General features: G+C 42.9%; 1 protein-coding gene and 1 long non-coding RNA gene across 3 annotated transcripts; one reads left to right on the top strand and one right to left on the bottom strand.

The window, feature by feature from the left end:
- The first annotated feature begins 5,363 nt into the window (after nucleotides 1-5,363).
- LAMTOR3 (late endosomal/lysosomal adaptor, MAPK and MTOR activator 3) lies at nucleotides 5,364-12,465 on the top strand. Of its 2 annotated transcripts, none has more exons than XM_082237093.1 (7): nucleotides 5,364-5,719; nucleotides 7,841-7,883; nucleotides 8,138-8,172; nucleotides 9,043-9,101; nucleotides 10,236-10,369; nucleotides 10,832-10,895; nucleotides 11,643-12,465. In XM_082237093.1, exons 1-7 carry the CDS (start codon nucleotides 5,379-5,381, stop codon nucleotides 11,714-11,716), a joined length of 750 nt encoding a protein of 249 aa, XP_082093219.1. In that variant the 5' UTR covers nucleotides 5,364-5,378; the 3' UTR covers nucleotides 11,717-12,465. The 2 variants fall into 2 exon arrangements, with proteins under 2 accessions (XP_082093219.1, XP_082093220.1); XM_082237094.1 differs by lacking the exon at nucleotides 5,364-5,719 and adding an exon at nucleotides 5,746-5,837.
- LOC309540353 lies at nucleotides 6,011-7,833 on the bottom strand. Its single transcript, XR_014223207.1, has 2 exons — nucleotides 7,554-7,833; nucleotides 6,011-7,486 (listed from the first exon to the last, which is right to left on the bottom strand). It is a non-coding gene; the product is annotated as an uncharacterized lncRNA (long non-coding RNA).
- Nucleotides 12,466-14,124: the final 1,659 nt, after the last annotated feature.

Below are 14,124 nucleotides of genomic sequence, written 5' to 3'. Positions count from 1 at the left end.
GTACCTAGAATAGAATCATAGAGTTGGAAGAGACCACAAGGGCCATCGAGTCCAACCCCCTGCCAAGCAGGAAACACCATCAGAGCACTCCTGACATATGGTTGTCAAGCCTCTGCTTAAAGACCTCCAAAGTAGGAGACTCCACCACACTCCTTGGCAGCAAATTCCACTGTCGAACAGCTCTTACTGTCAGGAAGTTCTTCCTAATGTTTAGGTGGAATCTTCTTTCTTGTAGTTTGGATCCATTGCTCCGTGTCCGCTTCTCTGGAGCAGCAGAAAACAACCTTTCTCCCTCCTCTATGTGACATCCTTTTATATATTTGAACATGGCTATCATATCACCCCTTAACCTCCTCTTCTCCAGGCTAAACATGCCCAGCTCCCTTAGCCGTTCCTCATAAGGCATCGTTTCCAGGCCTTTGACCATTTTGGTTGCCCTCCTCTGGACACGTTCCAGTTTGTCAGTGTCCTTCTTGAATTGTGGTGCCCAGAACTGGACACAGTACTCCAGGTGTGGTCTGACCAGAGCAGAATACAGTGGCACTATTACTTCCCTGCCTGTCCTTTAGCTCCCCTATTATTTAAAGCAAGTTATTTTGAGGGACTTGGAGGCAGCTATGATACAGCGGGTAGAGAGAAAGAAAAGGACACACTCTTCAGAAAATTATTGAGAGTCAGTGGCCTGGCTGGCATATCAAGGTAATTGTGAATGAGAAGCAGGCTAGTGCATGCTCCTGTTTCATTCTGCCCTGCTCAGAGTAATAAACCAGTAGCCTTGGCTTAACCATGTGTCAACCACTGCTTGTTCTTGGGGAAAAACAAGCCTTGATTGCTGGTTTGCAAGCCACTAAGCCAAGGCTCATGTTTTGTTGCTGCTACCTCCAGGCACAGCAGGACAAAACAAGCAAGTCAGGAATTCATGTTTGCACTCTGCTCAATCACAGCCATCTTAACATAGGTGGAAACAGCAGGTGAAACAGTTGTTGTCTTTCTAACTTTTATAATGATAGCACTGTAGATCCCAATCTATGTCAGTTTTGCAAAGACAGCCCATTTTATAAAGCAGACATTATAAGACGACCTTGAGGATCTCTCCTAAGTGTTCTGTGCCCTCGATGCTTCTTCCTTTACTTCAAAAAAAAAATGCTGTCTTTCCCCCTTCTCTGCTGCAAAAAATGATGGGGTGGCAACAGCAGCAAATGTTGCATGGTTTTAGCAGGTAGTTAGGACTCACTGAGCCACAATCCACAGGATGAGTTCATAAGCAAAAGCAAGCTGCCTCTTGGAATAAGATTCATTTAGAGCAGATTAGAATATTTCTTCTAATTTGGAAAGAGACTGGGGGGAACAATGTAGTTGAAGTGCAGCTGATTATTCATACATAACTATGCCTCAACCATATTTGAGGGAGTTTTTGCAGAGGTGGCGTATGTTAGGTGGCGCAAGAAAGTTCAATTAACAGCAATCTTTTGTGCGAGTTCAGTTAGCGCTGATGCAATCCATTGACAGGTCAACCTCATTCCCCTCAGTAAGGCTTGTGAGGATTTTTAGGCAAGCACTACTGAACAAATGAAAGTTGTCCTATTGAAGTGCCTAGCATATTGGGCCTCATAGATTTAAAGAGCATGTGAATCGTCTAGTTATACTGCAACTACAAATTTAATAAATAAAAACAAACTTTTTAAAAATTTGAAAGGCAGCAGTATGTTCAAAGGTCAATTGCCAGTTTAGGTTTTTTATAAAAAAAAAAAATATTGGAAAAATGTATACCTTATGTTAAGGATTATTTCAAAGTTTCAGGTGGTCTTGAAAAATAATTTGGGAAAGCATCTTAGAATGTGTATTTTGTCCCTCACTTTATTTTCACTCTGCACTAAAGTCTATTGGTTTGGCAACTACTGTGTTTGCAAATTACTGTGTGGGACCATTTGTGTGCGTAGATGTGTGTATTGTCCAGCTTCATAACCCAAACTTGGGTGTAATATTTTACCATTGTATGTTTGCACAGAGTACCACAGGCAGTTGGGATTTCGGTGTCATAATGACAAAAAGCATTTTTGCCAGCATATTTCTCTTTCCCTTCCATCCCCACCCCCCACCTCCCATTACGGCCCAGTGCAGTCATAACAATTAATTGTGATTAGCAGCAGCCTTTGTTTGTTGCCTGAACTTTAGTTACAATCCCACATAAAGTGAAACCCTGGTTTCAGCTTGCTAAAGTAAGCTCTGCTACTAAAGAATGTATACAAGAAAAGACAAGCAAGCCGCCTGATAAGAGCTTGGAGAAGGGAGAAACAGCCTTAATCATGTATAGAGATTAACACCAGGGATAATGGTTTAGGTATTCCAGATGCAACTTTGTTTAAACACTATGTCTGCACGGGGCCTGTGAGAGAGGACAATCAAGTTTTCACAGGGTCGACATTTCAAGGGAAATCCCATGTATTGTTTTTCCCTGGAGTGCGAAGATAAACAGAAGCATTCCTCCACTAAACTGTGAAATAACATTGGAAATGTCCTAAGGACCAAACAATGTTTCCAAACCAATTGCTGACCTTGGATGTTCTTCTGATAGTAACCACTGTTTCCCCCCCTGTCAAAAGCCTACAAGCTTAACTTGGAAGTAAGCTCTATTGGCATCAATAAGTTATTTTTAAATCAATGCGCTTAGGGCAGAACTGCTAGACATGTCTTTTGCTAGCTTTAAAAATCTGAAGGAACTTCAGTGTTGGCTCTTGAAGGGCTAAGATGAGAGCTTTGATGTTTGTGAATCATGCTTTTTAAAAAAATGAATGCAAAGAAAATTCAACTAAATTTACGGTGGCATCTTAAAGAAGATCCTATTTTATTTAACTGTAGATTTAATGGTTAGGTTTTAAAAAAAGATCGGATTTGTAATGTACCTAATGTAATATCAAACTTATATCAAAATAAAATTATTTTCAATGTGAATAAAAGACTTTTTACCTGATTATATAGCCCTATTGCATTCAGGAACTGCCATGTTAAAAGGAAGCATCTGCAGCAGGCATGGGAAAAGTTTTTTAACCAGAGGGCCACATTACCTTCCAGGCAAACTTCTGGGGGCCACATACCAGTAGTGGGCAGGCCTAAAGGCAAAAGTGAGCAGAACAAACATAGCTTTTCCCTTTGTACTACACATTAGTTTCTACATACATCCCTCTCTATTCTCCATCCAGGCAAGCAAGAGTTTTAGGGCACATTAGATAAAGGTAAAGGGACCCCTGACCATTAGGTCCAGTCGTGACCGACACATTACAGTCAAGCAAAAACACTCAAAGGGTGCAGAGTATGACTGGGGAGAGTTTCAAGGATCAGACAGATACCAGCAACCCTTGCTCAGGACTCTCTTCCTATCTCATACCCAGTTATCCCAGCAACCTTCCAAATGTCACAGTTGGAATAAGACATATTTTCATTGCATTCTCATAGGAAGAAACTTACAGGTTTGACAGTACCAATGTAATATATCTGGGTACATTCAAGTCCTTCACAAACAGTTTGAGTACCGCACAAGAGAAAAAGTCAGCTTTGCAGTATCTAATCTTTATTTTAGCTTTCACGCCATCTTACCTTCCTGCTCTTGTAACAGCAGCCATCGTATCCTTGGCCATGTGATTTTCCTATTCTTAAGCCAATAATAGTATACCCACCAATAATTGTATAGCATCAAACTCATAGAATCATAGAATCAGAGTTGGAAGAGACCACAAGGGCCATCGAGTCCAACCCCCTGCCAAGCAGGAAACACCATCAGAACACTCCTGACATATGGTTGTCAAGCCTCTGCTTAAAGACCTCCAAAGAAGGAGACTCCACCACACTCCTTGGCAGCAAATTCCACTGTTGAACAGCTCTTACTGTCAGGAAGTTCTTCCTAATGTTTAGGTGGAATTTTCTTTCTTGTAGTTTGGATCCATTGCTCCGTGTACGCTTGTGTGGAGCAGCAGAAAACAACCTTTCTCCCTCCTCTATGTGACATCCTTTTATATATTTGAACATTTAGTATTCCAAAGCTAATGAATTCTTCCCACATGATATTTTCAGTACCAGCTGCATCAACAGACACCAGGCAACAATTACAAATACACCGAAGAAATTCAATAGAACATAATCCCTTAGTGTTCATTTTCCTCTGCTAGATGCTTCACAGCACTTGTCAGTTTGACACACATGGTTATTCAGGTTTGCTTCCAATGGCCAACAAATTAGTTGCACACACTTGAGCACTTCTGTCCAAGTACTTGAAGTATGATTTCTTGCACTTTCATGAAATACTGTTTGCTTCATAAGAAGAAGAGTTTGGATTTGATATCCCGCCTTTCACTCCCCTTCAGGAGTCTCAAAGCGGCTAACATTCTCCTTTCCCTTCCTCCCCCACAACAGACACTCTGTGAGGTGAGTGGGGCTGAGAGACTTCACAGAAGTGTGACTGGCCCAAGGTCACCCAGCAGCTGCATGTGGAGGAGCGGAGACGCAAACCCGGTTCCCCAGATTACAAGACTACCGCTCTTAACCACTACACCACACTGGCTCTTCTGCCACTTCTGGTTGATCGAGTTGACTTATATGCTGCTTTCCCACAAATAGCTGTGCCCAAAATGGCTTACAACGAATGTTCAAAACATCAATATACAAATATACAAAATATGGCAATAAATTAAAAAATGACACCCAAAAATGTTAAGTCACGACGAAAGAAGAATGGATACAAAAACTTATGCAGAAATGGCAAAACTTACCAGAAAAATAAGAAATCAATATAAACTTTTTAGAAAAAGAATGGAAAGTTTATTGAATATTTAGAAATAAACTTAAACAGATTAAGAACATTGGCAGGATTATTGTAATAACCTGCAGTTTTTTAAGAGCATACATTTAAAGTAGATGAATAAATGCTTAAGTAAATTTTGAATATGCAGAAAATACAAAAAATAAATTTAAGGAACCTCAGAAAGAGGGGGAAGGAAGTCGAGTTTAATGTCAAAATGATTGTAACATTATTGAAATGTATAAAATTGAAAATCATAAATTAAAAGGTAAAAAGGTAAATTCAAAAATGACAAAACTCAAGCAATTTAACAATAAATTCAATTATTACCAAAATAATTATTACCAAAATAATAGTAATGTAGGTTTAAGTACATAAAGACCAAATCAAAAACGACATTGTTAGCCGACACTGCAGTTGTCTGGTACCAGTCTTCCTGCACCCCAAGGAGGCTGGAATAAAACACAGTTCAGCGCGACATATCGCTGGCTCCCGTCTTCTTACTCTAGAGGAGGCTGGCAGCAGCAGCAAAAAAAAAGGCAAATGCCGGGGACACTCTTCAGCAGATTGATTGAAATACACTTCAATGTGGGATCCTAGACCACACACAGCTGGGGCCTCGACGCTTTGCGCGCGCACCCACCTGACGCAGCAGCAACCACGCGTGCGCAGCAGCGGACGCCTCTCCGGCTTGGAATCGGACACTCTCCCGCCCAACCCCCGTCCCCTCTCCAGACCGGAAGTGGCGCGTGCGTCTGCCTTCACGCGCCCGACGCGTCCCCGGCGCCGAAGCGGAAGCGGAAGCGACCCGGAGAAGTTGCTCTGCCTCACGCTTGGCAGTCACGCGACCTGGTCGACGGGAGGGGGAAGGAGCTCGCTTAAAGGGAAGGCGGCCGTTAAAGGCGTTGAACCCGGAAGAAAGTGGAGGTGCGTATGGGGGGCCCGACAGTTAAGAGGCCTTCGGGAGACCTGCAAGGGGAAGGGAGGGAGGGAAGGCAGGAAGGCGCCGGGTGTTGACCCTCGCTTGTCGCTGTGGGACCAACAAGTGGGTTACTGTCATCATTATTAATTATTAGGGTACGCTTACTTCATTCCGTACGCAAAAGAAGGAGTGGCGATATAATAATAATAATAATAATAAATAATAATAATAATAATAATAATAATAATAATAATAATAATAATAATTTTTATTTGTACCCCGCCCATCTGCCTGGGTTTCCCCGGCCACTCTGGGCGGCTTCCAGCAAAGATTAAAAATACATTAAAATGTCACACATTAAAAACTTCCCTGTCTTCTCCCTTTCCTAATAATTTCGGAGCTGAAGCCGAGAGCCATGGGCCCTTGTTTCCTCAACTGGGTTTGGGCAGCGACGGCGGGAAGTTTCTGGCTCCGTCGGGCTTCTGTGCCAACTTGAATACAATACTGGGAGGGGGGCTGGGCAGGTAAACCCCCCCCCCCCCGCGTTATCGATCACACTATTTGAATGGCAATGCCCGTCGAGTGAGCCCGACCGCTTCAAATACAGTATTTGACTGAGGGGGCTGAAGGGACCTCTGCCCTAGAAGAGTCGGCTCCTATGCAGGGAGATAATGATGGCCCTCCCTCTCCCCAACCCCAGTATATAAGTGTGTATTTGGTACATTTTTGCTTTCGCCTTTTTGTCTTTGCGTGGGCGTCCAGGAAAGAACTTGGGAGAGTCACAGCCCCACCTTGGTAGACCGCGATAAGATACTGCTGGTGTTGTATCACCATTGATACTTGAAAGAGAGATAGATTTTGGTTTTGATTTCTTATTGCTGGTGGTGCACATGACTCGCCCCATAAGCCGCAGGAGCACACGTTTATTATTATGATCCTTTCACCTGCAGGTTCCAGGGCGGGTTATGACAATTTAGAATTAAAAACAGCTAAAGCAGATTACAGTCACAAGAATGGGGTAGGTCAAAGGGTATGTGGTGAAGCAGAGGAGGTCTAAAGGAAATGACTGAGCTTATCTCCAGCAACTGAAGGGCGGATCTATCTTAAGGTTGCAAAATTAGGAAATATAGTATATGTATTCTGCAATGTAATGTAAAGCGCTGAGTCGTTTCAAAGGAAGAGTAGCTGTTGCTCCTTTAGCCCAGATATTGCTGCAACCTGATAGCCTTTTTTTATCAGATGGGCTTAATCCAGTTAAGCCCATGTATAAACTCTTCTGCTCCACTGGACTTTTCATCCAGCCCAACATTATCTCCCACCAACCCCTTCGGGGTGGGATTTAGCATTTGCCTGAAGAAGGGTTCTAGTGAACTCAAAAGATTGTTCACTTTTTAGTTGCTCCAAATAAAGGCTTTGGGTAGTAGTCAACTAAGCTTTACTTAGAATAGGCCCATTGAAATCGATGAACTTAATAATGTAAATTACTTTCAATGGGTCTGAGTAAAACTTTGTTCAATGCCACACATACTACTACTCTTGCTATATGAATTGGTTCCTCTAATGGATCAGCACAGTAACCCTGGGTTTTTCTTTTCTTTTTGTGTGGGAGGGGGCTGTTGAAGTCCTGTAACTCTGTATGTTTTGTATTATTGTCTGGCTTTTGTTTACCATTCAGAGGGAGTTCTAATTACAATATTTTCCTCCTCCTCTGTCTATAGGATCCCTGTAGTATAGTACATTAGCACTCCAGACAAATAAGTGGGTATGCCTCGCTACTCAGAATGTTTGTGACCACAGGAGAAACTAGGTCATTTAAAATCATTGCCTTCAGCTTATCACATACTCTTTTTGGGAGAGTTGTTCTGTTGTCTAGAAAGTCATGGTCCCATGCCTGGGTGTTGGGCTTCACAGATATGGCTAGTCACGGGTAGGAATTGCTATGGGTTGACATTTCCCAATACCAACTCTGCACTGAGTGACTTTGAAAATAAGCTTTGCTATGCAAGGCAAAGCACCGTAAGTGCCAAGTGTAGCAGGGGTGGTGTAGTAGAAACTTGTTCTCTGCTATATTCACATAGAAGGACAAATCGTTTTGTCACAAAACATGCAACTTTTTCCCCCCAAAGGGTTTGGACTGTTCATTTGAACACTTCTGACAACATGGCGGATGTAAGTATAATTAGCACTATAATGCACATTTTGAAGTGGCTTGTTGAATGTGACAGAGAGCTGTGTACCAAAGTATTATGCCTAAAAGAGTGGCCATTTCCCCTGCTTTCAGGGAAAGCTTATGGTGTCATGGAGGGTTCCAGTGAGTGAATATGAGTGTGAATGGAAGAGGTAGTTAATTCTCCAGTACATGACCTCTTAATGTGTGCTGTAAGTGACTAAGGTAAACAGTTTCCTTTTCTCTCCTCTTCTAGGAATTGAAAAGGTTCCTGTACAAAAAGCTCCCAAGGTAAGGTACCTATGTAGATTTACATTCTGAACTTTTGAGTTTCACATATCAGGAAACCTGTGTTGAAATTTCAAACCCAGTGCTAAACCTGTTCTCTAAATGGGACTTGGGAATAATTATCATTTATCTCAGTGCAACGTCCTTCTAAGTCAGTAATGCCTATGGAGTCAGCCTTAGTAGGATTTAATGTGTTCTGTGAATTCTGTACCTTGAAAAATTGTTGCTTTCAGGTACCTAAATTGGAAAGTGTTGGGGGTGGGTGGGAGCTGTGTCCCTCCACTTATTGAGGAACTTCATACTGGGGCTGTAGGATATTGCATGGAGGTACACAGCTTAAGACAGGGAAACTTGCAACACATACCAACCATGTTAGCAAGAAACTTCTGTTCTCTCCCTCTCTCACATACAGACACACACACACACGTGTCTGTGACTCCCAGCCTTGATTTAGTAACCTAATATTAATATTAAATGGTTCCAAAGTTTTGACACTACAAGCCGAGACATAATACTTCATTAGACTTTTATCATCCTTTCTCCAAGTAGAATATATGCATCTGCTTAGCTTCAAAGTTTGGTCTGTATTTCCCATCAAATTCTTTTTTGGACCAAGGATGGGAATAATTTTCTGAACCTTTAAATTCTTCAAAGGGGTTTGAGAATGTTGCGGGTTTTGATTGAGGCATTAATACAGTTCTTCAAATAATACATTACTGCTGTAATTGTTAAATTGCAGGTTGTAATTGTTAAAATGATTAATTGATTAGCAGAGTAAGGCTAAAAAAAGATGCAGCTGGCACCATCAACGTGAAATAGTTGACAGTATTTCTGGTTAGGTTGCTAAAAATTCTACCTCTTTTACTTTTTCAGTGTTGAGGGACTCCATGCTATTGTAGTGTCAGACAGAGATGGTGTACCTGTTATCAAAGGTAAGAGATAACCTGTGTATTTATCTGGATAGGATATTTGCATCAATTTAATAGAAATATAAAATCCTTGTTTGCTCAAAAGCAAGATGTTTCCTCCTACCTTGAAATAGACAAAAGCATGAAATCATTTTCACCTTTTAAACTCTTCCCTTGTGCATCCTGATTCCTAAGGGGAAATTTTAAATATAACTAGGCACACATATCCACTCCCTGTCACCCTAGTCTTCTGTTGGCTTCTAGTGTAGACATGAGTCAGCAGAGATCGCAATGCCTATTCATCAGCTGTGATGCACTTTCCTGGATAGAATAAGTGGAAGAAAAGAATACTGTTTGAGGAAGCTGTGTGTATAAACCACTTTCTTGGTGCTTTGGTCTTTGGTAACAATGTGAGCTGGTATCCTTCCGAGTTACATTAGAAGAAAAAGCTGCATTCAGGGCTATGTGCACTCAGTCCTCAAAATTGCACTTTTTATTGCCATACTATACTGCATTAACCAGTGTAAAATGGCAAATGGTTGCTTGATGTTTACATGCTTTGTACATTTGTGCCTTTACAAATATAGTTTGACTATAACTTCCATCATCCCTGACCATTAGACAGTGGTGTGGGATAATGGGAGTTGTAGTCCAACATCTTATTGGGCCCCAAGCTTCAAAAAGGCTGGTATATTGCTTGATGATTTAATTTGTATACTGCCTTCAATTCTATTATGGGGTGGGGAGTGCGGGAGGTACGGTTTAGGCAAGGAAAGGTTGGATATCGGATTTGCTCTTGGGTGGTTAGAAGAGTTGGAGTTCAGGAAATTCTGCCTGAAGCAGATGATGGATAGTTGACCTTGGAGGGCACTTTAACTCCACTTGCTGAGCATTCAGAACCCATTTGAACACACCTTGGCTTTGTCAACATGTTCTTTCTTTCACAGTCATGACTGTTGACTATTTTTCTTTAAACAATGTTAACTGTGCCATAGTATTGCAAGATCTTTTGGAATTGCACTGTGCTTCAATCTCACTACACTTGCGAGGACTAGTCCCTTGAGTTTGTGCTGCTGGTTCAACTAACAAAATGCCTGTTATCTGTGCAAAATGTGTCTGTTACAATATTTGGAGATATAGAGTGTCCTCTTGTTCTAGTTGCCAACGATAATGCTCCAGAGCATGCTCTTCGACCGGGTTTCTTGTCAACTTTTGCACTCGCAACAGACCAGGGCAGCAAGCTTGGGCTTTCAAAAAACAAAAGCATCATTTGTTACTACAACACATATCAGGTAAGATGTGTTGCCTTCCTTCCAGAATTGGCGGATGAATGGATTTTGCAAGTAATGTAATGAAGCATTGTATTGGAATGGGAGGAGTGGTGTTTTGTTTCAGCAAGCAATCTGCTTGTGCCTAGCTGTTTTGGCCAATATCATAATCTGGCAGGATGTTTCCTTCACCTTTTTAATTAGTCTAGAAAATTATTGTTAACAGCACTACTTTGCTGATGCATTGTGTGCCAGTGTCTTGTAAAAAGCTATTCTCATCCTTACCCCACCAATGGCTGCCAGTAATGTTGTGTAATGTTGGGCTCCAACTGCCATCAGCCCCAGGCAACATGGCCAATGGTCAGAGCTGATAGGAGTTCAGCAACAAATGGAACCTGGTTAGAACCATAAGAGGCTAGTGAACTGCCTGCCAGAAAACATTTACTGTGTGCTGGATTTTGAAATGGAATGTCTTGCTTCTTGTAGGTGGTTCAGTTCAACAGGTTGCCTTTGGTTGTTAGTTTCATCGCTAGCAGCAATGCCAACACAGGTACGTCTTTAGGACTGAGAGGCTCGGCTGCCTTCAGCACCTATACTGCTAGATTTAAGTTGTAATATGTGGGTACACTTGTGGTTTTTCAAAAAGCTATGTACTTGCTTAAAAGAAAAAGGCCAGTTGCATGGAATTGGCAGGCAGTTCTTCTCCAACTCCCAAGTTGTGGATAATATGATAGATGCAGAGCCTTACACCAAAAGTCAGTGTGACAGGACAGCTCAGCTCCACTAGTCCCCTCACCTTGAAAAAGCCACGTGAGATTTTCCTAGGGCAGGGGATGGGCCAACTGGGAGCAAGGCATCCCTCTTTCTCTTTTCCTCCTTGCCCTGTGGGCTGTGTGGGAATGGGGAGGGACAGTTTACCTTTGCCCAGAGGTCTAGGTTTCTCCCACCTGCATAAAATTATGCAGGAACACAGGTTCTTCACTCCTGTTAAGTGATGGCTCAGCAGAGGTGATTGTGTATACTGCTGCTTTGGCGCAAGGAGCAGAGTGTGGTCTCAGCACTTGAGCAAAGGGAATGAAAGCTCTTATGGGCCAGGACCAGATCCTGTGTTACCTCTGCAAGTATCTAGTTTATAGTCAGTGGCAGTGAGAATGTCTTGCTCCTGTGCCAAAATGTTGGCATGAAGTTCAGTTTCCCCAAATAATGTATAGACGGGTTATCAGTTCATGTTTACAAATGGATCCCTCTAGTATGAAATATAAACTTTTTCTCTCTCTTCCCTTCCCACTTTGTGTAGGGCTGATCGTAAGCTTGGAAAAAGAGCTTGCTCCCTTATTTGAAGAGTTATGGCAAGTAGTGGAAGTCTCTTAACCTGGCACTTTATCTCCAGAGTGAAGCATCTCTTGAGTTCTGGACAGGAGAGATTGATTTCGTTTTTCCAACCCACTGCCGTGTAACAAGTGTCTTGGAGCAAATGCTACTTTCTCTTGTTTTAAATAATTTAAACAAGTTGCATATAGAGCAAAATGTAGAATACGATGGGGAGAAGGGGGTTCGGGCTGCAGGTGCATTTGTTAAAACTACAGGGTATTGTGGAGACCAGCTGATGACTCCCATGGAGTTAACTTCAGGCATGCAGAATATATTTCATAGGAAAAAAATACTGTTCAGAATTGGCCACCCCCAGCTCACTTGCTGTATGAGTAACGGGTGTGCTTGTCTTTGAACTACCACTATATGAACAGTGCAAAAATACATTTTCCCTTCCCATTCTTGCAATGAAGACTTCCTAATATTTGCTCACATTGTGCATCAATGCTAGAAAAGCTTCCCCTCACAATCAGTGACTCATGGTTTGTTTGGATGGAGAAATACTAATAGCCTGGAAGCTTTTTTAAAAAAACAGGTACATGCTAGTTCTCTTCAATATTGCTACAGCTGAGCTCTTACAGAGATCGCATCAATCAGTGTTCTTTTTGCATACGTATTTGTAAAACAGAAGGATGAAATTTCTTGTTTTATCCCATTTCTATTTAAGTTCATGTAATTATGTTGCTTTGCTGCTTCATCTTACCTTTTTGCATGTCCCTAAACAGGTTGAAATAAAAGTGTGAATAAGATGTGTAGCCTGATTATTACCAGAGAGAAGAATCTTGCAAAACAGCCTTCTGGCTAACTTGCTTAGATTTGGATAGTGTTGTTTCTGTGGTGCAGATGTGGAGAGAACTTTGGCCCTCTATATGATGTAGAATTACAACTCGCCGCTGTCCGTGCTTGCTGGGGCTGATGGGACTTACTGTTCAACAGCATCCGAAGAACCCACTCCTGCTTTGATGAGGTAAAATGAAAACCCAGGCAAGGGTGAACTTAGTTGGACACTGTGCAGAGAGAAGAACAGCACAATCGCTGTTTAATTCAGTGGTGCTTATTCTTAGCCCAAGTATGCAGGTGTAACCCCACTTAGCTGTGAGTAAGTCCTGTTGAATTCAATCGGGCTTCTGAGTAGGCAAGGGTAGGACTGCACTGCTATTATCTCTTTGCACTGTACTACCTATGTCCCAGGGAGAGAAGCGTGTGTCAAATTCCAGGAAAGGAAGGAAATGCTGCAAGTATCTGAGCATTGCACAAACATTTGAGACATCGTGACATTTCCCGCTAAAAGATGCTTTAAAAACAACAACACAACAGGTCCCTACTTGTGAAGCTGGACCCTGTTACTCTAGCATACAGACATGATGTTCTCTTTTCTATTTATTAGAAATTTTACAAGAGATACAAAATGCATTAAATTGTTTCAGATACAGCCTTGAAAAGCCTTCCTTCGTATGGTCCTGTTCTCTACACCTACCCTGATTCCCAGCACTCACAGTATATTTTGAAATGTTCCTGTTGCTAACACAGAAGAATATTAAATAATAAAACACACAGAGAGAGAATAAAAATGGTTGCTTTACAGGTGTGTTTTTTTTAAAAAAACTAGTACAATAGGCTGGTCCCCAGTTATCTTACTTTACAATACAGTGGTGCCCCGCAAGACGAATGCCTCGCAAGACGGAAAACCCGCAAGACGAAAGGGTTTTCCGTTTGCGAGTTGCTTCGCAAGACGAATTTCCCTATGGGCTTGCTTCGCAAGAAGAAAGCCCATAGGGAAATCCCCGGGGACCTCTTTTAAATGCTGGCGGTGGGGAGCAAAGCCTCCCCTCCCCTCTGGCCTTCAGAAGAGGTCCAGGAAGGCCAGCGGGGGCCGAAAGGCTTTGCTCCCCACCGCCAGCATTTTAAAAGCAGTCCGGGATAGCAGGGAAGCGCTTCCCGCTATCCCGGACGGCTTTTGAAGGCAGGCGGGGGGGAGCAAAGACTTTCGCCCCCCGCCGGCCTTCAGAAGAGGTCCTGGACCTCTTCTGAAGGCCGGCGGGGGGCAAAAGTCTTTGCTCCCCCCTGCCTGCCTTCCCGGGAGAGCGGAGAAATGCGCTGCGTTTCTCCGCTGTCCCAGACGGCTTTTGAAGGCAGGCGGGGGGGACAAAGACTTTCGCCCCCCGCCAGCCTTCAGAAGAGGTCCTGGACCTCTTCTGAAGGCCGGCGGGGGGCAAAAGTCTTTGCTCCCCCCTGCCTGCCTTCCCGGGAGAGCGGAGAAATGCGCTGCGTTTCTCCGCTGTCCCAGACGGCTTTTGAAGGCAGGCGGGGGGGAGCAAAGACTTTCGCCCCCCGCCCGCCTTCAGAAGAGGTCCAGGACCTCTTCTGAAGGCTGGCGGGGGGCGAAAGTCTTTGTCCCCCCTGCCTGC

Source organism: Podarcis vaucheri (genome assembly GCF_965113315.1).
Source record: "Podarcis vaucheri genome assembly, chromosome: 9".
Lineage (NCBI taxonomy): Eukaryota > Metazoa > Chordata > Lepidosauria > Squamata > Lacertidae > Podarcis > Podarcis vaucheri.
This window is presented reverse-complemented; position numbering and strand designations above follow the sequence as displayed.

What these genes read in the sequence shown, in the direction of transcription:
- LAMTOR3 (XM_082237093.1), top strand. Translation starts at nt 5,379, where the DNA reads ATGTGGGATCCTAGACCACACACAGCTGGGGCCTCGACGCTTTGCGCG. An exon ending in CTTCTGACAACATGGCGGAT is followed by an intron (nt 7,884 to 8,137) that starts GTAAGTATAATT and finishes CTCCTCTTCTAG; the next exon opens with GAATTGAAAAGGTTCCTGTA. An exon ending in TAGCAGCAATGCCAACACAG is followed by an intron (nt 10,896 to 11,642) that starts GTACGTCTTTAG and finishes CACTTTGTGTAG; the next exon opens with GGCTGATCGTAAGCTTGGAA.